At 46.1% G+C, this 23,403-nt stretch overlaps 1 protein-coding gene across 2 annotated transcripts; it reads left to right on the top strand.

The window, feature by feature from the left end:
* The first annotated feature begins 5,735 nt into the window (after positions 1–5,735).
* On the top strand, positions 5,736–14,353 carry KLHL38 (kelch like family member 38). Of its 2 annotated transcripts, XM_040588710.1 has the most exons (4): positions 5,736–6,102; positions 6,655–8,130; positions 9,551–9,656; positions 12,074–14,353. In XM_040588710.1, the coding sequence occupies exons 2-4, from the start codon at positions 6,781–6,783 to the stop codon at positions 12,358–12,360; spliced, it is 1,743 nt and encodes a 580-aa protein (XP_040444644.1). In that variant the 5' UTR covers positions 5,736–6,102; positions 6,655–6,780; the 3' UTR covers positions 12,361–14,353. The 2 variants fall into 2 exon arrangements, with proteins under 2 accessions (XP_040444644.1, XP_040444645.1); XM_040588711.1 differs by lacking the exon at positions 5,736–6,102 and having other exon boundaries at positions 6,118–8,130.
* The last annotated feature ends 9,050 nt before the right edge of the window (positions 14,354–23,403 follow it).

Raw genomic sequence — 23,403 nt, 5'->3', positions numbered from 1 at the left:
AGAACAATGATCTGTGTGTCACACAGGTGTCAAAGGACGTTCTGAAGTTTTAAATGTCTGATCCTCCTTTGGAAACATTTCTAGCAACCTAAAATATCAGGGGAAGATCCTGAACCTGAAATGAAAGACCTGATTCCAGGTTTGCCTTTATCAAAGGCATTTTAACGTTCAGACCCAGAAAGAGCAGAGCAGTACAGGATCTGCATATCTTCTTGTTGCTGTTGCCATGGGGCTCTTGTAACCAGAGACTATAGAAAGGATAGATGAATGATCTACTTAGGTGTCCAGCGTTCCTGGTGATATTTTATCCTCCAGAGGCCACACTGTATGTTCAGTCCAAGATAAGCTGGCAGGTACCCATTCTCAAATGATGTAGAAAGAAGAAAAAGCCAGCAGGTTGCTGAAATGCACATGAAGGAGCTGATTTAGGCAAAAGATTTGTTTTAAAATATTCCAACAAGAGTGCCCAAAGCTATATGAGTGGTTTCTGTGAAACCTCTAGAAACTCAGCACACTTGAAACCCAGCTATCTCCTTATTTAATGTGAAGCACATAACTTTGGCAGCTAAATTTATTTTTGCCTGAAGACTGTTTTAATTAACACTAGTAGGTCATTCTGACTAAAGAAGGAAGAGTACAATTGCTTTCATCTTAATCTCTCACTCTTTAATTAGAGATTGGCCTGAAACCAAGCCAGAAGCCCACACATCTTCACACCCACACATACTGGGCCAAAGCAATTATTGAATTACATGCTATATCTCTCTATCTGTGCACAATACATACAGTGATGGCAGAGACACTTGGGAAGTTGCTCTGTGTCTCCAGTGCTGTAAAACATGTCCCTATGCCTCTGTAACAAAAGTTTAGATCAGTGGTTCAAAATTCAAGTTCAGATTTGAAGACCAGTATCTACAGATGTCGTCTGCTACCTTGCCTAAAAAATCAGAACTGAAGACAGATTCAATCAAGTCTTAAACTAAGCCTTGGTTCAGAATTAAAGCATCATACCAATGTGAACAACAGCTGTGGTGATAGGGCACTCGGAGAAACCATGTTTGCTGAGCAGCTAAATAGAAAATGAGTAATGCAATAATTACAGAGGAATGAGAGAGAAGGACCACAAGGGTATCTGAACTTAAAGAATAGGAAGAAGACCAGATATTGGCAACTAGTAGCAGCAGAAGGAATTTAGAAGACTTCTGTGGGCAAGAGGCAGCATTCACAATTCACAACAAAGGAAATTTCTGTCAGAGATACAGAAAAAATTTTGCATCAGGAGAGTGGTTCAGGGCTGGAGCAGGTTGTCCAGAGAGGCTGTGAAATCTCCATCTTTCAAGATTTCAAAAATTCAACCGGACAAGTCCCTGAGCAACCTGATCTAACTCTGAGGTTAGCCCTACTGTGTGCAGGAGATTGCACAAAGTTTGCTCCCAGGGGGTCCCCAGCCCAATCTTCCCATGACTCTAGAATTGGGTGGTTTCTGAGCAGGAGACCCCACCTGGCAGTGCTGTGTGGAATAGTCATTGTATTTCTGTTGCCTGGAGTAGCACAAAGGATTTTGTCTTATTTGTCATGTATGATTGCCTATCGGTTCCCCATATTCACACTGGATTCTGTTTACTTTTCAGTGTCTTCTCTGCTAGTTGCTAGCTTGGGGAGTTTCATTGCCTTCAGCAGCCCTGAGATGTCAATAAGGGAGCTAAAGGACAATGTCAAAGGGCTGTTGTCCCAGTCCAGTGAAGCAAATAGTAAATCTACATTGGGCTCCAGCTGAGCATGGACAGCACTTGAGGAGGCTGCTTCAGTGGGAAGTGTCAGGATGAGTCAAAAACTGGGTGCTGGTTGTCGGGAAACATTTTCTTCACAGGTCTGGCTCAGACATCATGTGTGGAGTTTGGTCTCCTGGTGGTGTTATCAGCTGGGTGAGAAACAGACATACATGTTGAGTAGAAAGGTCCCTGTCCATGCTATCTCTTGATAGTAATTTGCCTGTATAGACATATTTTTGCTCTTTCAATGCACATATCCATTATATATGTTTACATGCATGTGTAAATATGCAATACAGATATCTAATAATTCTCCCACGTACGAGTCTTCCTTTCTACTCTTGTATTTCTCTCCCCTCCCGTTTATGAGCAAAATGGTGTCGTGGCCCAATGACCAACCCCCACACTGCCAGGGCATGCAGCATCCCAGGCAGTGTTGGCTGTTCTCCCAGCCTGGGCTGAAGGCTGTCACTCCAGCCAGCCACCACTTGGTGCTTGGAGCATCTTCCCATCCTCTCCAACACATGGCATCTGATCAATTGCACTCCCTGTAATTGTCTCTTTTTACAATGAGGAATGTTAATCCTGGGGTTTGTTCCCTTTCCCGGTTTTATGAAGACCATAATAAGGAATATTTGTTCTTGTCCCCCTGTCTCTTTAGACTGAAAATTTGAGGAAAGGGATGATCTCTCCCTTGATAACTGTGGGGGCTGGTAGTCACTGAGGCAGTGCACATCACACTGACTAAACTCAGTGAAGTCTGTGCCTTGAACAGTCCTTTATCCTTATCCGTATTTGTTCATTTTCACCTGAATTGTAATAGGATCAATGTATGAGTTTTAGAAGTTGTCTGACGTCACCAATCTTCTCCGTGCACCTGTCTGCTGGCGGATTAGATTACAGCTTTTTTCCACTCTGTTGCTTAGTGCACGATAATAGTAATTTCATCATCCCATTACATTAAAACATAAGAAGAGTTGCTCTGGGTCAGATCAAAGGTTCAGACATCCTAATTCCAAAACTGAGCAATCCCAAACACTTAAGGAGAGAGAGCAGAAGGAGCAGGGTGAGTTCTTTGGCAGACGTTTCCATTTTCTAGAAAGTGGCCATTGATGGAGTTCACACAGCAGCAGTTGCAGAGGGGCACGGTTTATAACAGCCCCCAGTGGCTCCCAGTCCCACTCAAGGGCGAGGGGGGACCTGCAGCATCACATCTCACAGTGCTGCTGGCCCGCATAACCTGTGAACAAGCCCACTTTCCCATTCGCACATGGTGTCCAGACCAGCCCATTATCCGTGCGACATCCCACTCCTGTGGTTAATGCAGTATCCTGTCCTCCCAAAAAAGACTGCCCAGGCCTGGTTCAGTCAATAGCATGCCAACCTAGGAAATGTGCCTCAACAACTCATTCAGAAACAGCTGTTCTCAGACAAGTTGCACTGTCCCACAGGAGAAACAGCTCTATCCTCTCACCAGGGGTCATGCTGCGGCAGTAGGGGCCATATAGGACATACTGTTCTAGGATATGCCATGAAAATTTATTTCTAGTTTATTTATAAAGGAAATCCTAGCTAAGCAGTGTTGATGTGCCCACTTGGTTGGAGATGTGTCTGAAACCATAATCTCTGGGAAAGAAAGAAGAGACAGTCGTAAAGCAGGCAGCAAGAGCTTCATTGCTTGGGAGCCTTGGCCCCAAATTGGCAGGGACCTGTGTGGGGACTCAGCAGGGAGCAGCAACCCCCCCGAGAGCAATAAGCTGTTTAAACAGCACACGCTGTACTCTGAGTTAGCAGGAGTTTGCATAACCGTGCAAAGCCCTCCAGCCTGGGATCTTCTAAATAAATGCCACATTTATCAGTATCTAAAGCAGAAGAACATCCCTCCTACCCTTCAACGACCCCATAAAACAGTGTCATTAGTGAAGTCAGATAGCATCATTTGTTTCTTTAAGGGTTAAAAAAATAATCCACAGCCACTGCCAGGAAGAGGCAGAACTAAACAGGCAGCAAAGAGTTAGAGCCAGAACAGAGATAGAAACCTAAATCAATCATCAAAACGGACCGCGACGAAAGCATATACATACCGAGCAACAAAGAAAGCGAGAGGGCGTTTTGTTTGGGTAGCTAATGTTCTCTGGACGAGGAGAGAGAAATTCTCCTTTGGGTTTTTAATGCCACTCTAAATATTTATAGCAAGATCATAGCCAGCTGGTGAGGCAGCGGCGGCGGGGAGCAGGGAGAGAAGGGCGCATGTTCCCCAGCGCCTCAACATCATCCTGTGGGTTGCCTCTTTACTCAAGGAGAGGGAAAAGGCTCCCCATTGCCAAGTTCACCCTCAAAGGGGCTCATTTACAGGAATCAAATCCAGTGGCTCCTGCCCTTCCCCTCCCTCACTTCACCTGGCCATTCACACACGTGCGCACACACACACACAGATTGTGCCAGAAGGGAAGATGCCACAACCTCCAAAAAGCTCCTTACTCCAGCCCAACTCCACCCTGTCTCTAACATGGATCTGGGCCTTCCGGGTTTTGTTAGCCTCCAGGCATTTCACCACGTTGTTACGCTGCATTGAAAAGTCTCTGGGAAAGGTCACGTATGGCATGACCCGTGATGCAAAGCTGCTGTTTTTAGAGAAACAGGCTGCACCCATCCCTGCAGTCTGCTGGGCTGCGGATGCGGGGGCAGGGACATATGGAGAACTGCAAACACCAGCGCAGCACAGGAGTTGACATAAGGGCACTGAGCTCCCAACGATTTTCACTCATCTGCCTCGCTGTGACTAGATGCAGGCATGACTCACCCATGAGCTTTGGCTTTGAAAATATGAGGAGTTTTGCTTTAACCTTGTGTTTCCCTGTGGTAGCAATGCTTAGAAATGACGTTTTGGATTCAGTCCCATCCCAGAACAAAGGGAGGAATTTCAGCACAGATGAAGGGCTCAATCCAGTTACCCAGTCCATGGGTCCGTGGGCAGCCCATGCAGTTTTTCTGGAAATACCCAGAAAGCTGGCACTGAGCTGGGACACATCACACTGGATCTGCTGAAGACGCCCGCTGGGGGACAGCTGGGGTTGTGGGGGATCCTCTGCTGGCATGAGGCACTCGACTGATCCCAGCCCTGGGGATGGATTTAGGCTCATCATCGCAGATACCTGCTTGGGTGTGTTAAATATGGACACCTACATGTGATCGAGGCAGCTGAGCACCTGTGGAGACCTAGCAGTGCCTGGAGGACTGCTCGCCTGCCCAAACATAGGTGGTACTTACTGGTGACCTGAATAACTCGGCAGATGTGCTTGTATTGACTAGACCTCACCGGCTGCAAAAGAAGCTCGGACACCTTGTTTGTGGGCAGGCCTCTGTAGCTAGGAACCCCAGCGAGGTGTCCACCCTGAGGAGCTAAGTGCCACGCTGGGACTCTATAGTTTCCAGCTTGCTGCACTAGCTTCAGCAATCTGCTCTGGTCCCCCCACCCATAATGCTGAGCTTCTTTAAGTCACCTGCTTGAGAAGTTCTTTGCCAAGGGTTTCAGACAGTGAGGTCCTTACAGAAATGGCCACAACCTGATATTTTCCATATGAAATACCAAGCATCATCATAAACTGCTCCAAGAATGAACTTCATTTTCTGATCAGCAGAGGTAGCTGGGGTCTCCCTGCCCAGCTTGGGGCAGCCCTGGACACAGGGGTCCTGGTGCATCAACATCTCCCACCAGACTGCAAGGAGCCGCTGCTCCCCAGATCTCTCCATAAGGTGGAGACACGGTCTCTCCCAGCGGGGTCCCTGGAAGCTCTTCTCTCTCCCTCTTTCTCCATGACACTACAGTGACAGTGCATTACCTAGCACGAGGCATTGCAGACTGTTTACAGGCTTCTAGAGTTCCCAGGCACTTTAGGACAGGGTCCTGCCGCTGTTTCCAAATGGACAGCCAGGACTTTTTTAAGTGAACTTTCCTCTCCTTGTCTATTTATTATATGTAAACATTTGCCAGAAAAACACCACTCGGGCATGCTCAGTACCGGCCAGGTCATTGCAAAAGGCAGCGTCAGCGTCACATGTGATAACAGCGAGAAGCCCGTGTGTGCCTATTCTTAGCGCTGGAATGTATACAATGCCCCACCGCCTCGCCACTCCTGCGCGCAGCTCCTGAAAGCGGCAAAAGTGACTTCAGAATAAACACATCCAGAAATCGCCCTCTATGAATCACTTACCTACTGAAAGAAACGTCCTGTGGGTTTATAGGTTTTTATCCAGGCTCTAGCTATGGAAAATCTCAGCCGAGAATAAACGACAGAGAGTAAGTGCATGCAGTGAAGGACGACAGAAGGTAAACGTTTCTACCGTACCGTTTCACTGCAGGTTGAGCAGTTAGCCATGACAATAGATACTCATCATATTGTTCTTGCCTGGCACTTAATTTAGTCATTGTGTGTCTGATTAACATAAAAAAAATACACAGCTAAGCAGAGTTAATAAATAACCGTTTTAATGCAGATTCCCAGTCTCTAGGGTTTCGTTTGCCCTGCTGCAGAGTTCAGCTCTGCCAGATTTACATTCCTTGGGAGTGACTAACTCTAGGGGGAAGAGGCGCAAGCTACTAAACTGCTAATACTTTAAAATAGTGAATAAATGTCTAAGTGCATTTATTCATCGTGATTAAAATGAGCAAACCATTTGCTTCAGCCATCCAGCTTTAATCCCAAATCAGTGAGATAACTTTAGTGCTTTTGCATGTTGCCAGGGACACAGGCAGCACTGACCTCAGAGCTACAACCTATCTGATAACTTTATGGAAATTTTAAAGGGTCTTAGCGACCTTTTAGCTTCTTTATTGTTTTCCCACTGTGCTTAAACCGTGTTCCATTTTTATGTGTAACAGTGAATGCATATTTAGAGCAACATCAAAGTCCCAGTTTGTTCCCTTGGAGCTGGATATTTCAACAAAAGCTGCTAAGAACTTGTCTTTTTCTGTCAAGTCCAGAATTCATCTCTCTTCTGTTTTGCTATGGAGGAGGGATCAGCTGAGGAGTTTCTCTTCAAAGACCAGGACTTCTCCTCTGAACTGCTGAGGCAGCTGAATGCTCTGCGGCAGAGCGGGATGCTGACTGATGTTACCCTCTGCTGTGGGGGCTCTGAAATCCCCTGTCACCGAAACGTGCTGGCTTCCAGCAGTCCATACTTCAAGGCGATGTTCTGTAATGACTTCAGAGAGAGCCACCAGGCTAAAGTCATCCTGAAGGGCATCGACGCCAAGGTTTTGGATCTGATTATCCTTTACGTTTACACAGGGGAGATTCTTATATGCGCTGAGAATGTCCTGTGCCTGTTGGAGACGGCCTCCATGCTGCAGTACGCTAAGCTGTTCGAGGCCTGCTCTGCCTACCTCCAAGATAAGCTGGCTCCTGACAACTGTCTGAGCATGATCAGGCTGGCAAAAGTCTTGAACTGCCAAAGCCTGAATAAGAAAGCCAAGGCTATGGCTTTGAAATGCTTTCCTGAGGTGGCCTCTTCTGAGGACCTGAAAGACCTTTGTCTCTTGGAGCTCATCGATTACCTTGGGGACGATGAGCTCTGTGGGGAGGAGGAGCAGGTCTTTGAGGCACTGATGGTCTGGATCCGGCACGACCTCCAGGCAAGGCAAGGCTACATCCAAGAGTTGTTCAAGAAGGTCAGGCTTCAGTATGTCCATCCAACTTTCCTCTTCCACTTCATCGCCAATGACTCTCTCGTTCAATCCTCACCCACTTGCAGGAGCATCCTTGAGTCAGCCCGGAGACATATGTTTTCCTTGTACAGCACCAATGCACCTGACATCAAGCCCATGCTGCACGTTCCTCGCAGGTACTCCAACCAAGAGTTCCTCATCATCATTGGTGGCAGGAAGGACAGCCAGCAGACAACAAGGGATGTCCTGCTCTATGACAACAAGACAAACCAATGGCTAAGTCTGGCCAAACTTCCCATGCGCCTGTACAAAGCCTCCGCAGTCAGTTTACACAGCAATATTTATGTGCTCGGAGGGATGCCTGTTAGCAATAAGAAAAGCCCGGTCAGTGATAATATTTACATTTATTCCCTCAAACTCAATCAGTGGAGGTTGGTTGAGCACATGTTAGTTCCACGTTACTCCCACAGAAGCTTGGCATATAAAAATTATATTTTGTCATTCGGTGGAATTGGTGAAAACCAGGAAATCCTGAATTCTGTGGAAAGATACGATAGCATCTACAACACCTGTGAGAGCATGGCAAACATGCCCGTTGCTGTCCTTCACCCTGCTGTTGCTGCCAAAGATCAGAGGGTCTACCTCTTTGGGGGAGAAGACATTATGCAAAACCCTGTCCGGCTGATCCAGGTAATGGTCAGTCCTACTTGCTGAGGGCTGTTTCATCTAAGGTATTCAGCAGTTCATCACACTCCTGAGGAAATCAAACTCCCCAAGAAAACTATTGTGAGTTGCAGCAAGAGGCAGGATGAGTTGACACATGGCTTCAGGGAAGTCTTGTCTGCAAGGAATATTGCAGCTCTTTCATTTTGCCCTTTGAGTTTTTCAGGCATAAGCCCTGAGGTGCTTCGTCGAGTGTCAGTCACCCCTGCCGCTGGTGGGCACCGGGGCCAGGGCTGCTGCAGGTGATGCTATGGCAGGCAGCGGCCGACCCTCCTGCCTGGCTTCATGCCTGTAGCTGATCTCACCAAAACCAGTGCTTTCCACTCAGTGGCCCAGCTGGGGTCTCAGCCGTGCACCTGCTCGCTTGCAGCAAAAGCAGACTCACGATCATTAGAGCAATTAGATTCTCACTCATCAAAGGGCCAGGACTTAAACTGACAGTTATTTCGTGTAAACAGTTGTATTAAAAATATGCCTCCTGCCACATGTTGCTGGCTCCCTGCCTGTTTTCAGCAGTTAGGAGGAGGAAAAAATACGTAAATCCTTTCTTATCTGATGTGATGTTTTAGCAACGTCGTAGTGTTACTTTCCCCATGAGTATTTTTCACTGGTTTACGTGTTTTAACTAAGAAGGATCATTAAAGGATAAGATGACAGCCAGCACATGAGCAATGCTTCTTTACAGTGATAACGCTACTTGATTATCAGGGGGAAGGAAATGTATTTATCAGTTAGTGGGGAGATGTCCTGGAGATATTTGCTATATTAAGAAGTGGATGACATGACATAAAAGTTTGTGTCACCCATATACAGATGACTGATCATCATCTGGCAAGAGCTCCTTTTCTCACATAAATTGATGACTTAGATGCTACTCTAAGTCCCATTAACAAGTCCCTTTGCCAATCTGAGTGCATACCAGCCACCAGCACAAATATAGCAGCTGGGCAAACACGGGGGCTGCCAGCAGAGCTTGGTGAAGCTGAGGTTTGTTTGCCCAGAAAATTGATAAGGCTAAGGCAGAAATGCACAGAATAACTGGAAAATTAAATGAAACAGCTTGTACTTTGGTAGAGCATTATCCAGGAGTTACAGTGATTTAACTGCCATACAAAGATTTACAGCTGAGGAGCTTGCTTATGGCAGATACACTTTGCCTTAGTGCATGTGCAAGCATCTCCTGAGCAGACAAGCCTGGAGAACTAGAATGCTTTCCAAGGGGACACATTAGGGAAAAAAAATGGGTAAATTCTCAGGTTTCCAGCAGTTGAAGCCAGAGAATAATATTCATTAGGACAAAGTAAAACCCACCAGTTCCTCTGTAATTATAATTGCCAGTTAAAATGCAACATAAACAGCTGCGTCTGTATCTTTATTTATTTGTCAGGTTTACCATGTCTCCAGGAATACATGGTTTCGGATGGAGACCAGAGTGGTGAAGAACGTCTGTGCACCAGCTGTTGTTATTGAAGACCAGATTATCATCGTAGGTGGTAAGGGCTCTGTTTCCCCCTCCCTTCTGCCTCCCCCTGCCCAGCTCCTGTGGGATTTCGCAGCTTTCCTGCTTGGGGTGCTCCCTCAATAAGCACATGGAGCTTGGGAAAAAAAAGGAAGAGTGTGTCCAGCCTCCATACATGGGGTCTCATGGCCATGGAAGTGGGAACAAGTTCTCTATGAGGCACCTTCTTACTCCAAGTAGCAGGACCTGGGTGGGGGAAGACTGGGGAAAAGCCAATGCAAGTCACTGCTCTGCAGAAGGGAGGAAGCCAAGGGCATGGGGAACCTGCTCCCTCCTGCTGACTCAACAGTCTGGCCCTCCCTGTCTATTCTTCTTGGAAAAGTGGAGAGCGTGGTTACCACAAGGCCATGGACGGCTTGTTGGGGACAGGGGCTATGAGGGGTCAATCAGTCCTGTAGCTGCCTCCTTAGGGTCATTGTGAAATGTCCTGAAAGGGGGTGGAACACTTGAAAAGAGGAAACTTCTCAGTGTCTTCTTCAACCTGAGGATCAGCCTCTGCCCATGGCACTTTGATGGATCACATGTTGTTGATAGTTTGGCACTACCGTCCTTAATGCAGCTCCCCTGACCACAGACTGGCATGAGGAAGCACGTGTTATATTATTTAAGGGAAAATGAGACCTAGGGAAGCTTTCGCAGAGCAGAGGACTGAACTCAAATCACACAGGATTCAAACATGATGTCATCTCTCAGAGGGAGGCCACTGCCACCCTTTGCAGTGAGAATAGGGGGAGGGCTGAGTCAAAAAGTCCAAGACTATCAGGGTCCCGTGTGGCAGATTACCCTGACCCCAGACCACAGTGCCCAGAATACAGTATTTTCAACCTCTTATCTTCAGATGGTTTGATCTGAAGGGCCTGCATTGACCCAAGTCTGATGATGATGAGCTTAAGTTCTCAATTTGTTTTTTATTTATCTAACAAAATCCAGAGAAATTCATGTTAACTTTAAACACCTTTGACTTTGCATGAAAGTAGAGAGATTCACCACAGTCAGGTTTTACTTCCATGCTAACTTTCACCTTCCATGCCAAAATATCGGCCAAACACTCTTAGTTTATCAACAACAGTAAAACACACAAAAACAATATTTTCTCTTAAAAACAGCTTTTGTCACATTTCAGGTCCTCTTTGCGTGACTGGCCATATTGTAACAAAGGGGAATGGGTTGGCCTAAGCGAGGCAGGCCTTGATTATTGTTAGGAAAAGTGGCTTCAAAGCCTGAAAAACACAGCCCAAAGCAGTTTGCCATGGGCACTCTTGATTATCTACAGGGATACATGAGCAAGGTACTGCTGCATACCAGGCTTCCACACCTCCATCGCTCCAGGGCAATGGCTCTGGTACTAGCCCCCCTTTAGTGGACAAGCTGTCCATTGGGCCACTGACGTGATGGCCAGCACAGACACAGCGCTGAGTGCTTTGGGAGTGGAGCAAGCAGCAGTGGCACTGTGCTGTTGAGTACCCATCTCAATGCAGTAGACAACTATGACTCCAACCCAACCAGGCATTGTTGCTCCTTCCCCATGTGCCATTGGTTTCTGTATTTCCAAGTGAAGCTCTGCTGGAAGAAGGGTTCGCCGGAGTCAAGAAGACGCTCAATACGAGTTATGCATCTTGCTCAACTTTATTAGTTTCTAACACTACTTGTACAGAACCGATACACATGCATATTCGTAAAGCAGAAATATGACTGGTTAGTAGTCTCTAAATGCGCGCGGTTCTCACACCCCTAATTATCATGACTAAAATAAGCATTCTATCCATGTAGCTAATTGTGTTGCTGTGCTTCAGCCTTGTAGTTTGTTACTCCCTATATTCCCATACCGGTCCCTATCTTTCTTGGCCCTGCACCTGCTTTCCCAGCAGCTGTAGCCTGTTACAGCCACGGCCTGTTGGCACAACATAATTACTTGGTCTCAGGATTCAAGAACAGCTCAAGGCTGCCTTTCTTGTTAACTTCAGCACAGCAACTTCAGCACAGTTCTGATTACAGGCCTATTCTAATACCAGGCCTGGATTGTGCAGATCTTCAGAGATTCTAAGGCCATGCTTCTGCAGCCATTCTTCTGCAAAGCTCTAGAAGTCTGTTGGGTGAAAAGAAATACTTTGGGCTGTTTGAAGGCACGTGTAGAAAACTGCAAGGTTCAACTGTGTTTAACAAGTTTCTGAGGGGTTTTATGGTGGTCATCAAACCCTGGCTGCCAAGGTGCTATTGAGACAGGGTGAGGCCAAACAGGAAGGGAAGATAGACAGGCGTTCTTGCAACACATCATTACTTCCCAGCTTAGGTATCTTAATTCTGCCAAATTATGTGCCAGTATAACATGTTTTATTGAAGACTAGCAGAAAATATATTATCTGTCTCATCTACCTTTGGCTTTGCATTTAGGGTACACCCGGAGAATACTTGCATATGATACAAAAGGCAACAAGTTTGTTAAATGTGCAGACATGAAGGACAGACGAATGCATCACGGGGCCACTGTCATCAAGAACAAGCTGTATGTCACAGGAGGACGATGTCTCACCACAGACAATGCCATCAAGGACTTGGATTCCTTGGACTGCTATGATCCAGAGACTGACACATGGACACCAAAAGGAAAACTGCCACACAAACTCTTTGACCATGGATGCCTTACACTCCAGTGCGTCCCCTGTTCTAAACTTCTCTAAACCATCTTTGGTACTCCCCAGGACATTTAGTGCTTTCCTTCTCAGAAAGGACCCACCTTGCTCTGCAGAGAGGACATGGGGAATCCTCACGGGGTCCCACAAACTCCTGACCTTGAAGGCACCAGCTGCGTTAGTCATTCCCCAAACGCTCTGCCACAAAGGTCATGAGCTTTGTGCTCATGCAGTATTCACCTGACCAGTATTGCACATGGTGCTGCTAAGTCCAGCCTGGGGGCCTTACACAGAGGCTCAGCAGAAAACCAAAAAAAGATGCTGGGTAAGAACCTGCTGCAGGATTTAGACTTGCACAGACTTTAAATGAAAGGTGAATAGGAATGCTGGTTTCTCCAGGGAGGGTAAGGTCTGGGTAACCTGCATTTGTTAGCATGCAAACTCAGCTGCATGCCGCAGCCCTTTGCTGCTCGGTGGTGACCAAGCCTCCGTTTCAAGGGATGGGAATGTTTAGAATAGGAAGCCCCAAGCTCTAGTCTTGTAGCCAGCCCAGCAGCAGCTGCCTGCGTTAGCTATGGTAGTCATTTCATAAGAAATAAAACGTAAATGTTCCTAGCATCAAATTAGAAATTAGCAAAAGGCTAACGCTGTGATCTAAACTCTCACATTGCAACAAGATGCAGATGTGACTTTTCTGAGCTGCCGCTCCTTCATAGTGCATGGAAGATTTTTGTTCCATCTGCCTGCTCTCCAAAGAAGCCGGAGAAGGTGGGATGGAAATGAAGATTGCATCTTCTTTTTCAAGGGGTCTTATTTTGCAGGGAGCTTGCTTCTCCTTTTGCATCAGGGATAGCTGTGGGGTTAGTTAGGAAGCCCGTTGGCTGATGGAATTCCTGTAATCTGGAATGGCAGAGAGGATGCATGAAGGAAAAGGGATGTAAAGGAGAAGAGGTATTTGGGAGGAACATTTTTTTTTTTTTCTCTTTTCTCCAAACCACTGGAAAACAACAATGAGAAAAAGCCAGTGACAGGAAACCAGCTTTCCAAGAAGAGCAAGTCTAAGTCTGCCACTTGGCAAAGCAGTTCTGGCTCCACCAATATTTTTGTGGGGTTCTGCCACTAAGTGCATATTTTTAAAGGGAGGGGATTAATCATCAAATACCGAACAGGCTGTAAACTGCTGTCAGGTCACCAGGCTTGGTAAGATTGCTGAGATAGCAGGGAGCTTTGAAGATAGCACTGATGACCACCGTCCAGAGAAAGGACAACAGAGACAACACCCCTTTTTCTTCATATTTGAAAGAAAGTGTGGCTTTTCCAAGGGTTCAGGGTGTCAAGAGGAAACCACACCCAACCTTCCTCTTCACAGAAGGCTGCACAGCCGTGTGGTCACCATCACGTTGCAGGACACCACTCCAACAGCTAAGATCCCCTCCCATAAATCTGTATCTGGGAGCAGAAGGGTGACAGAAATAGTTAACGAAGTGGGGGGCTGGAAGGAAGCATTGCATATCAACTGCTGTTTTAACAATATGAAACAAAATGGTTGTTATTGTTTGTATAAGCTTTGTGTTCAGGAGTCCCCATTGTTCTCTCGGCATTGTTGATAAAGGGAATTGGTTTTGTACCAGCGGTTTTGTGCCAGGGTTTCCTTCTAAGGATCTGAGTAAACCTGCAAAAAATGAGTGGGAAACCAAACTCACCCCCCGGCTCGGAAGTCTTTGGCTAAGTTTCTCCTCTGTCTTTCAGTCTATATCATCACCTCCTCCCTGTGCAAAGCAGGGCTAAATCGCGGGCACATGCCAAATTGGACCGGAGCAGTGATTTCATTCTGCTTCCTCACAGACCAGCTCCAGCTCTCTGGAGAAAGAAGCCTTGTCATGGCCAATTATGGAAAGTCTGCCCCGGGGAGATGTTTATTCCTAACCCTACAGTGCCGCCTTGCCAAACTCCTTCCTGTTGTGACCCCACTCAGCTCCAAAACTCCAGGAGACGCCTGTTGCTGCCATGCATTTTAGCTGACACAGATTCCTGCCAGGCTCGTGACTACACCCAGAACCAAGGGGAAAAAGCTGACTTGGGGCCATAACCCCATGTTTGCAAACCATTGCCACAGTCATTGGTTTGTGCTTGGAAGCAAACAGATTTTTTTCGTTCCTGTATCTTATAACTAGTGATTTTCTCAGCATTCATGCAGGGGCCAAATAGTACCTTGCACAGCTGTAGCTGGGCAGGAAACCGGGAGTGCAAAGAAAAGGCACGGTTGCAATAGCATTGAGCACAGCATCCTTCCCCCGGCCCTCGGGGAGCCCTCACATCTCCCCCAAGTCCTTGGAGCTGCCAAGGGCTATGGCCAGCCCTGCTCTGGCTGCAACCCTGTGGTACTTCCCCGACTCCTCACCTCGTGCCCGTAAATCAAGGAATTTGGTTCTGCTGGGTAGTTAATATAAAGCCTGTTTTCTGATAGACTTCTGTCTTGTGGTCAGTTTGGATGCAAACTGATCAAAGTTTTTGGGGCCCTTTGCAAAAAGGGTTGAAACCAGGGAACAGCATTGAGCTTTACCAAGGCAGACAAGGGCCAGCAGAGTCACTTGGTCACAGGGAGGCAGGAGCTTCAGGGCCCAGGGCAGATGCTATGGGGAGAAAGGATGCTGCCTTTCTAATCAGGTGCTGGCCACCACCTGGCCCACCTAGAGCAATACTTAGTACTATCCCAAGTGCTTTGCAACTGTCGTACCTAGTGTTGCTATGGGTGAAAGCACAATCTAGCAAAGGTTGACCAAGGTACCTCTTTCTCCAGCATCAGGAGGGGACTTTCCTGAGCAGGATTTGCAAGGTCACCACTACCTGGATCACTTTCTGCATCACCATATGTTTTTTCAGAGGTATCATCATCCTAATTTCAAGCATTTCAGCATTCACTTAGATGGGAATTCCCCACGGGAGAGCATCAAGGTACTTCCTAAATATCATGACAGCCCTGTGAAGAGATGGGAATTTGTTTCTCTTTATTTAATAACCATGGAAACCAAGGAAAAGATTTTAAGAAAGGGCCAGTGATTTGGGGGTCAACTAGTAGAAGGGCTGAGCACCTGCTGCTTTTTTTCAAATTGGGGAATGCTGTGAAAGCTCATCACCTCCAAGGTCTCCTTCTTAGGTGTCCCAAGACAGTCACTAGATCATGGAAACCATAGCTGAAAGCAGCCTGCCCCATGAAATAGTGAGTTACCCAGGCCCTCATGGCAGGGACTTGTCCACCACATTGAAAATCTCCTGTGAGACACACTCTGCTCCATCCCTCAGTAACATACTTAAGTGCATTATTAACCTCACAGCTTTTCATACAATCTATCCTAAATCTTTGCTGTACCTTCTGCCATTTCCACAGAGATAAAGGGCAATTGATTACCCTTTTTGATACCGTACATTTTTTTACATCTCTCAAGTTTATTAGGATGTTTCTAATTCCGTAGACTAAACAAACCCAGCCCTTTCTTTCTTTCCTCATAAGTCATGTTTTCTAGACCTCTGATCATTTTTGTTGCTATCCTCTGGAAAATTTCCAGTATGTCTGTGTTGTTGTTTTTTAAGAGCAGGGCTGTGGCTCAGCCTCATGGTGCTGAGGAAGGCAATAAACCCCTTCTGCGTCTTACCTACAGCGCTCCTGGTCTCACAGCCTAGAAGGACTTTTTTGCTTTTTGCAGCAGCAGCAGATTAGTGACTCTGTTTCAGCTGTGCTCAGGATTAAGGAATGCTTGCAAGTTTGGGCAAGGTCACATGGAAAGACTGCAGGAGATCCAGGATCTCCCAGGGTTATGCCGTAACTCCATCTTTGCTTTGGCTCACCGGGATTCTGAGCCAGATCCCGTTGAAAACAATAAGTCTCTCCATGGGCTTCAGCAAGGGGTTTTGGACCGGGCCCTAATTACTGTGTTCTCAGCTGGGTTCATCACTAATTCTATTAATTTTAACAGCAAATATCTAATGTTTGACTCATTTTTTATACTGAGGGAAAAGTTTCAGAGGAAAAAAAAAGTAAGGGAGGAGATTGCATTTTCTTTCTAACTTTCTTCCACTTCCCTTGCTGCGAAGTCAGAGCTGAATCTGCACAGGCAGCCTGTGGTAGCAGGCAGCTTTGCTTTGATCTTAGCAAAGAGCTTCGCAGGTTAAGCCTGTGTTTTTTCACTCTAATCATTTTATCAAACAACACAATCCTTTGCAAGGGCAGCCTTTTTCTTGCATGGTAATATGTTTATAATTATAATGCATTTCCTGCTTCTTTCTGATTAAACACACCTGACAAAGTAGGAAAGATGTCGATGCATAAATAAACGGGCACTCTGAGTTCATTGCTTCATCGGTCCTTTTTTCTAAACGCCAAGGAGTTCACTGCGAGGTGAATCCTCTGGTTGAGAAGGAAACAATCGGGGAGAGCACATATGAATAGCGTACAGGGTAATTTATCCCTGGCATTGTTCCTTAGCCTGACCTGAGAGCCATTAATAATTGACAGTGGCAAAAACAATCCCTTTTATCCCTTTTTAAAAATATAAACATCTATACTTTTTTTCCAGCTGCTTGAAAGCTCCCACACAGAATTTAGAGAGTAATACTCTCCATGGTACAAATTAGCATGAATTCCTTGGTGCAAGCTTGCACCAGCAAAGGAGCTGAGGCCTGCTAATTAGGAGACTGCTAATAATGTTTGCAGTGGCTATTTCTGATGACTTTGCCCCGGGTCCAAAGAAAGCACAATGCATGTGGAGAAACTGGTGTCTCAGGCTGCCCTTGCCACAGTAGTCAACAGGGCTCCTCAAGGTTTGTGCTGGAGCGCTGAGGGATTGATCTGGCCTCTTCTGTTTATTGATGTTTCCAAAATAGTAGCAGAGTAACGAGGAGCCCAACTGCTCTGTCACTCGGCAAGTCACCCCCCCCCCCCCCCCCCCCCCCCCCCCCCCCGGCTCCAGCTGCTGCTTGTCACTTCTCTCCCTGGGGCTCTTTGTTTGCCTGCACTCCTTTCATGTTGCAGGAACCCTTTCTGAGAAAAGCAAGGAGCAGCATGTCTCGAGCAGCCCCGGGACATTAGGTGGACATCTTGCGGTTGCTTTAAACATGTGACATCCCCACAGCTGTTGGAGAGTCTTGGCTTTAAGATGGGGGTGAGCTATGAGGTAAAATACTGCTGGAGGTGGGAAAAGATGGCAGAATTTGGTCCACTTCTTCATCTGGTCAGGAAGATGTCTATAGACCATCCTCCTGTGTCTAATCCTTCCATATCTAGTCCTCTGAAGTTTGTTACTCTATCAGACTTGTTTCCTGATGAATAAGTCATGTCCCAGCACCCTTCCCTAAAGCAGGCATGCTGGAACAATGACAAAGGCATGTCCCCTTCCTCAGGTCCCCCCATGCTACAGCTGTAATGACATCTCCTGAGTTTTTCCCATTTTTTCCCTGGTCTTAGCATGTCGCTGAGACATGCTTCCCATTCTTAGACACCTTCTCAAGCCAAACAACTGGGCAGATGTGCTCTGCACATGCCCTGCACCCATGTTTGGAGGTGGCAATGACTACCCAGAGCACTGGGAAGTGACACCAAGGACTCTCAAGTCCAGATTTTCAAGCTGATGGGATGCTTCTGGTATGGCAAATCAGCCAAAACCAATCTGAACCTTATAGTAGAGCCCTGGCATCTCTCTGTGAGGGGTGAGGGACTGCTAGGGAATGTGTCCAGCCCCAAGAAGCAGAGAGCAATCTGCGTGGAGGGTGCTGCAACGTGAAACTTGGCTACAAAGATTCAGTGCTGGGAAAGTACAGTGTTTTATCCGGATCAGCAACAAGCCCTGGAATTAATAGGGTTGATTAAACCGTTTTGATGTGTATGGTATGTGGAGATAAGGGCCCAATTCCCAAGGGCTTCCAGTGAAAATTAGATATTAACCGTAACAGTACGTGACATCCTCTGACAGGGGTGAGGAAGGCTGCTGGAAGACAAGAGACAAGTACAAACCAAGGGGGCAAGAGAGGCAGCTCTTGGGAGAGCAAAGTTACCATGAGCTTGCTGGATCTATTTTGATGCTGAAATGACGTGGACCCTGGCACCAAACAGATTGAAAGCAAGGGAATTATGCCTGCTTTATGTTGTTATGACACATATATTTCCCTGAAAATGACATTAAAGAGTACCAGAGGCTCAAACACTATTCTGTTTATCTGTTTCCCGGGTAGGGCTCTTAGTCTTAGAGACAGCCTGAGCACTGCAGAATATGCTGCCTGTCAAAAAACCAGCCTCTGGCATGAGGACCGCTAGCAAGCATGACATGGGAAGCCAGCCCAGGGCATCAGGGCATGCATGGCTATTGTCCATTACCACCTGGCAGGATGGCATCCCTTGGAGACACATGAAAGGATCAGCCACCAAAAGAGAGCCCCCTGCCATACACTGAGGTCCGGAGACAGGAAGCCAGTGGCAGGGGACAATTCTTCCCCAAGGTATTGACAGGTTCACCCTGTGCAAAAGCACAGAAAGGCTCCTCAACACCCAGGCTGTGTTAATGGTGCCTCCAAATGCTTCAGGCCACTTGCCAGCCCTGGGACTCCCTTGCAGTGGAGCTTGCACCTGAATTAACCATTAATGGGATCCCAAATTCCCCCTACCCATGGCATAAACTAGCCAATGCTTGTGCAAGCAGCGCACACATAGCCATGGCATCCTAAGAAGACTCCCAGCAGCTTAACTGGGTGCCAGCTCAAGCCTTGACCGAGGAGGAAAGCAGAGAGGTCCTATGGACCTTCTTCAAGACGCTGTGGTATTTAATGGATAATTCAGACTTTTTTAAAAGAAGGCAGCCTTTGGGCTTGGGAGCTGCTTGCTGAAGCCCTGAAGGCTTCTAGCTGAGAGACCCTGTTTAGAGCCTACAAGAGTTGTCTTTCTGCTCATTATAACTTGGAACAAATGTCAGTAAATAGAATCTGTTTCTTCTGCAGGCACAGGGGGCTCTGGAAATTTTCTCAAGAGAAAAACAGCAACATGCAGTGAAAGAAGTGGTGCCTGCAGACTGAAATACAAATGGCAGAGAAGCCAAAAGCACATTCGCCCTTCCAAGCTTGAGCTTATGTTTTTAATGGCATGAAATGTGACATGCACAGTCAATCACAGATTTCAAGCCGAGAGTCTGTTATTTGTGATGGCAGTGTAAAATACACGGGCCCTTACTCTAAAGAGCTTATGAGAGATTCAGAGCAGAGGGGACAGATGACCCTCAGAGCACCATCAGCTGGAGTTTCAGAGCATCCAACTTGTTCATTAGGCAAGAGCAACACTTTATGCCGCAACCTGGATAACTGAAGCACACCTTAAAAAAACAAAATCATCTCTTCCCTGTGGCTCCCCTGGCCCATCACCCATCCTACAGATCCACACACAAATGTCATCAAACAAGTGCTGAGGACCAGGGCTTCCTGGAAACTCAGGCAACATGTGGCAGATGGATACCAGCCTCTTCTGTCCCCAGATGCCTCATAGCTGGAAGGGCATCATTACCCTAAAACATATCTAGAAGAAGAGTTTTTTCCCCTGATTTTCAACATCTAGATTTTCCCCTTCCCTAGCAAAGGTAGCAGAAGGTTTGGGACAACTCTAGGAATGGGCACACAACTGGAAAAGTAGATCTCTTCTGCTCTTAAAAACAAATGATTTATAGCATGAGGAGAGAACACCAAGACAGGTCAGGGCACCCTGATTTCCAGGAACAAACTATAAAAGTAATTTAGATTGACTGAAAATACTTTGGCATTTCCTTTTCATATTTCCAAAGCAATTTCAAAGATAAGGTGAGAGGTAGGGCAGACCAACATTCCTAGGACTACCACCAGGGAAGAGAAATGCAGTTGGGGAAATGATTACATGGATCAGTAGGGTTTTGCCTTTGTCACATTTGCTTGTTTCTAAAATACGTTCTCCTCGGCTGATCTGTGGTTGGACTAATGCAAATATATGGATTTTCACATAAATACAACATACCACTTTGTGGCTGCAGGATGTTGGTGAGCTCAGCTTGACCAGGAGAAAAGCCCTGCCCAGGTTTCAGTAGAAACCTGCAGACACACTGCTAGCAGAGTCGTGGTACTGCCAGGCTCAGTGGGATATGGCACTTGCAAACAGCATGAGTCATTTGCCCTGGAGCTGTAGGAGCAGAGAACATCTGAAGATCTAGATCAGATTGGTGAATCAGCAGCATCTGACACAGTTTAAGAGGTTAAGCCTATTTATAGACAAATTAGGGTAATTTTCATAGCTGAAGGGATTGGATTTTTTTAATAAATTCATAATAAACTCTAGGGAGGACAATACTGAGATCTGGACTCAGTTAACTCCTTGGAGATGAAATGAAGTTTGTCCAAGACAGGGATGGAGTCAAAGGAGCCAGAAACTCAAGACTGCATTATCCTCACTGCTTTGCTTTTTATCCACTAGCAGGATTAAGTTACGCTTTCAGGACAGTACAAAGCATCCCTGTGGAGCCAGACCTTGATCTCCCTGCCTGGCGCATGATTGGGACTCCCCTGGCATCTGTGTGAGCACATTTGATGGGGGAAACTGGGAGGGACAAATCAGAGATGCACCCACGGGGAAACAAGCCCCTTCTTTTACAGAGCACCTTCTGTTCATCGAGTCTTGCCTTACCTCATACTTCACTCTTCGTTATCACTAATGGTGGACAGGAGAGTTTGCTGGTGTGTATCAGCAGCAGTTATGTGGCATCATCAGTCAAGTGAGAAAAGGTGGGACTTGCTGAGTGATGGTGGGTGAAATGTTATTTCTTTTATGTCTCCATTGCCACATCATTAAAGCAAGAATGACACCAAACCTAGAAGGACATTGTGAATGAATCCACAAAAGCCTGAAAAGCACTGTCTTTTGTGAACTGCCGAAGGCTGCTCTTGTACAACCCCACTGCAGCTGCTTGCTGTTTAGGATGTAACCACACCTGTAGAAACAGTGCTTTTAAATTAATATAAGGATGATCTGAGATGAACTGGTAATCAGCTGGCTAAGTACAAAGGCTTATAAAGTAAATATGAGTCTGATTTTGACTGAGGCTACACACACACACACAAAAAAAAAAAAAAAAAGGGAACCAAATGCTTCTTTAAAGACTACCCGTGTTAAGAAAAGCCTTTATAAATAATAGGGCTGAAGTTGGACCCCTCCTTCTTTCCTACAATGTGTTTTTGTACACTGCTTTCCAGAGAAATTAAGGATGGATTGAATATGGAGTTATAGACCCACTGGGAGAACAGGCCTTATGAAAAGGACACAAATATCTGCTGGGTTTGCAGGTGGATTGTGCCCATGGACTAGTAATGCATGCACTTAAGCAAGGGCTTTTCTGCTTGGAGGCAATCTCCCAAATAAGCTTGAATATATGAAAATCAGCCCTTTGAGGTCATCTGAAACTTTTTTCCAAATTCAGAGTGATGATGTATGGAGCACTCCATGGACTCATTTCATTCCCAAGTCTGCAATTTCAGATAATGACAAAACATGGCATTTCCATAACATGTGTTTCTATATACAAGGTCTATAGGACCACATCCTTGCTTGTTCTCTTGGAAAAAGCAAGTTTTTCAGTTCTTTCAATGTTTTTGCACCAGCCTTTCTGAGATGCCTTCTTATAACCTCCCCTCAGCATCTGTTTTATTTTAAAAGGATAAAAATGTATCAAAGTCTCACACATTCTTGCTACTTTCAAGATTCTCCAATTACATTATTTATATGAATCCATTCCTTTCTGTTAGCTTTTTTTTTTTTTTTTTGTAGTTTAAGTTTCATATACCCAGTGGCAAGGACAGAGACCTGCGGGGTGTGTTGTTTTTAAAAACCATTTTATTTTGTCTGTACTGTGATGAAAACTGCCTGCAAATGTAGGATTGCAAGGATGTTTGGGCACCCGCCATCACTCTATTAACTTTAAGCTGATCCTAGGAACTGGCAGTACTTGACTATCTGGTTCCCAAGTAGCATTTGTGAACTGCAGGAGTCCTTCAACCTTGTCTTCCAAGCATGACTCCTTAGGTCCCTGCACTCACCACCTGCCTTGGTAAGCTCAACTCATCCCGAAATCTTGAAGCTAACTTGAAGGATCTCCGTTCTTTGGCTTCTGTGTGCCTGTGTTGGCACGAAAGGGGATGCAGCACGGAGATGCCCAAGCTGGCAACCCAGGACTCAACAGTATACGCTTCACCTGCACTTGTCCAAGTCAAAATTCCCTATTTATCCCCTGGATTTTGATCTGACAGCAGGATGAGTCAAATGCTTCAAAGCAGCCTCAGGGCATTGGTTAAGGCTCCCAGGACTAGCTTGGGGCTTCTTGGTGCTCCACCATTTCTCACACCTTCCAAAAAGCGGCTTTGCTCAGCGTGCTTCAAGCAAGGCAAGCAAACCAAATAACTGCTTTTGAAAATCCTGGCCTGGGTCTGATATGACGAGATCCTCTTGATAACAGCACTGCCTGGAGTGAGCAAAGAGCTTTCCTTGTTTTCCGCAACCCAAATTCAAGCAAACTTCTGCTGACCTCTTCATTTTGGCCATTTGATTTCAATGGGAAATGGACTACGCAGGGACCTTTGACCCCAAGTCTTGTATATTTTCTCTAATATTCTTTTATCTTCACTAAAAAACATTTACTAATATTTTAAGCTAATGTTTCTCTTCAGAGGGTCACACACAGTTCAGCATGCATCTTGCATCCAAAGATTTCTCCAGGTCTCTGGTGTTAAGTTTTTCTAAACAGGTCAGGTATTTACTTGCTGTTGCTGAAGGGAACAAGCAGAGCCCTTCTAGCTGACATCTAAAATAATGAAAGGAAAACCATTTGTAAACCATACTTTCTGGAAATAAACTGACCCTTCTACATTTACAGGGTCAGGGGAGTACAAGTGACCCCACAAGTCCCCATGTGACTGCCCAAATTTCTACATAGCAGGAGAGAACCAGCCGCACAGATGTTGAAATGGGGATGCAAGGGGGACAAGGAAATGCTGCCAGATTTAGAGTAACAGGTGGTTCCTCCGCAGCACCCGCGAGGGACA

The sequence above is a fragment of the Falco naumanni genome, chromosome 3 (assembly GCF_017639655.2).
Source record: "Falco naumanni isolate bFalNau1 chromosome 3, bFalNau1.pat, whole genome shotgun sequence".
NCBI classification, from domain to species: domain Eukaryota; kingdom Metazoa; phylum Chordata; class Aves; order Falconiformes; family Falconidae; genus Falco; species Falco naumanni.
Note: the sequence above shows the minus strand (reverse complement) of the source record. Positions and strands in the feature narration are given on the sequence as shown.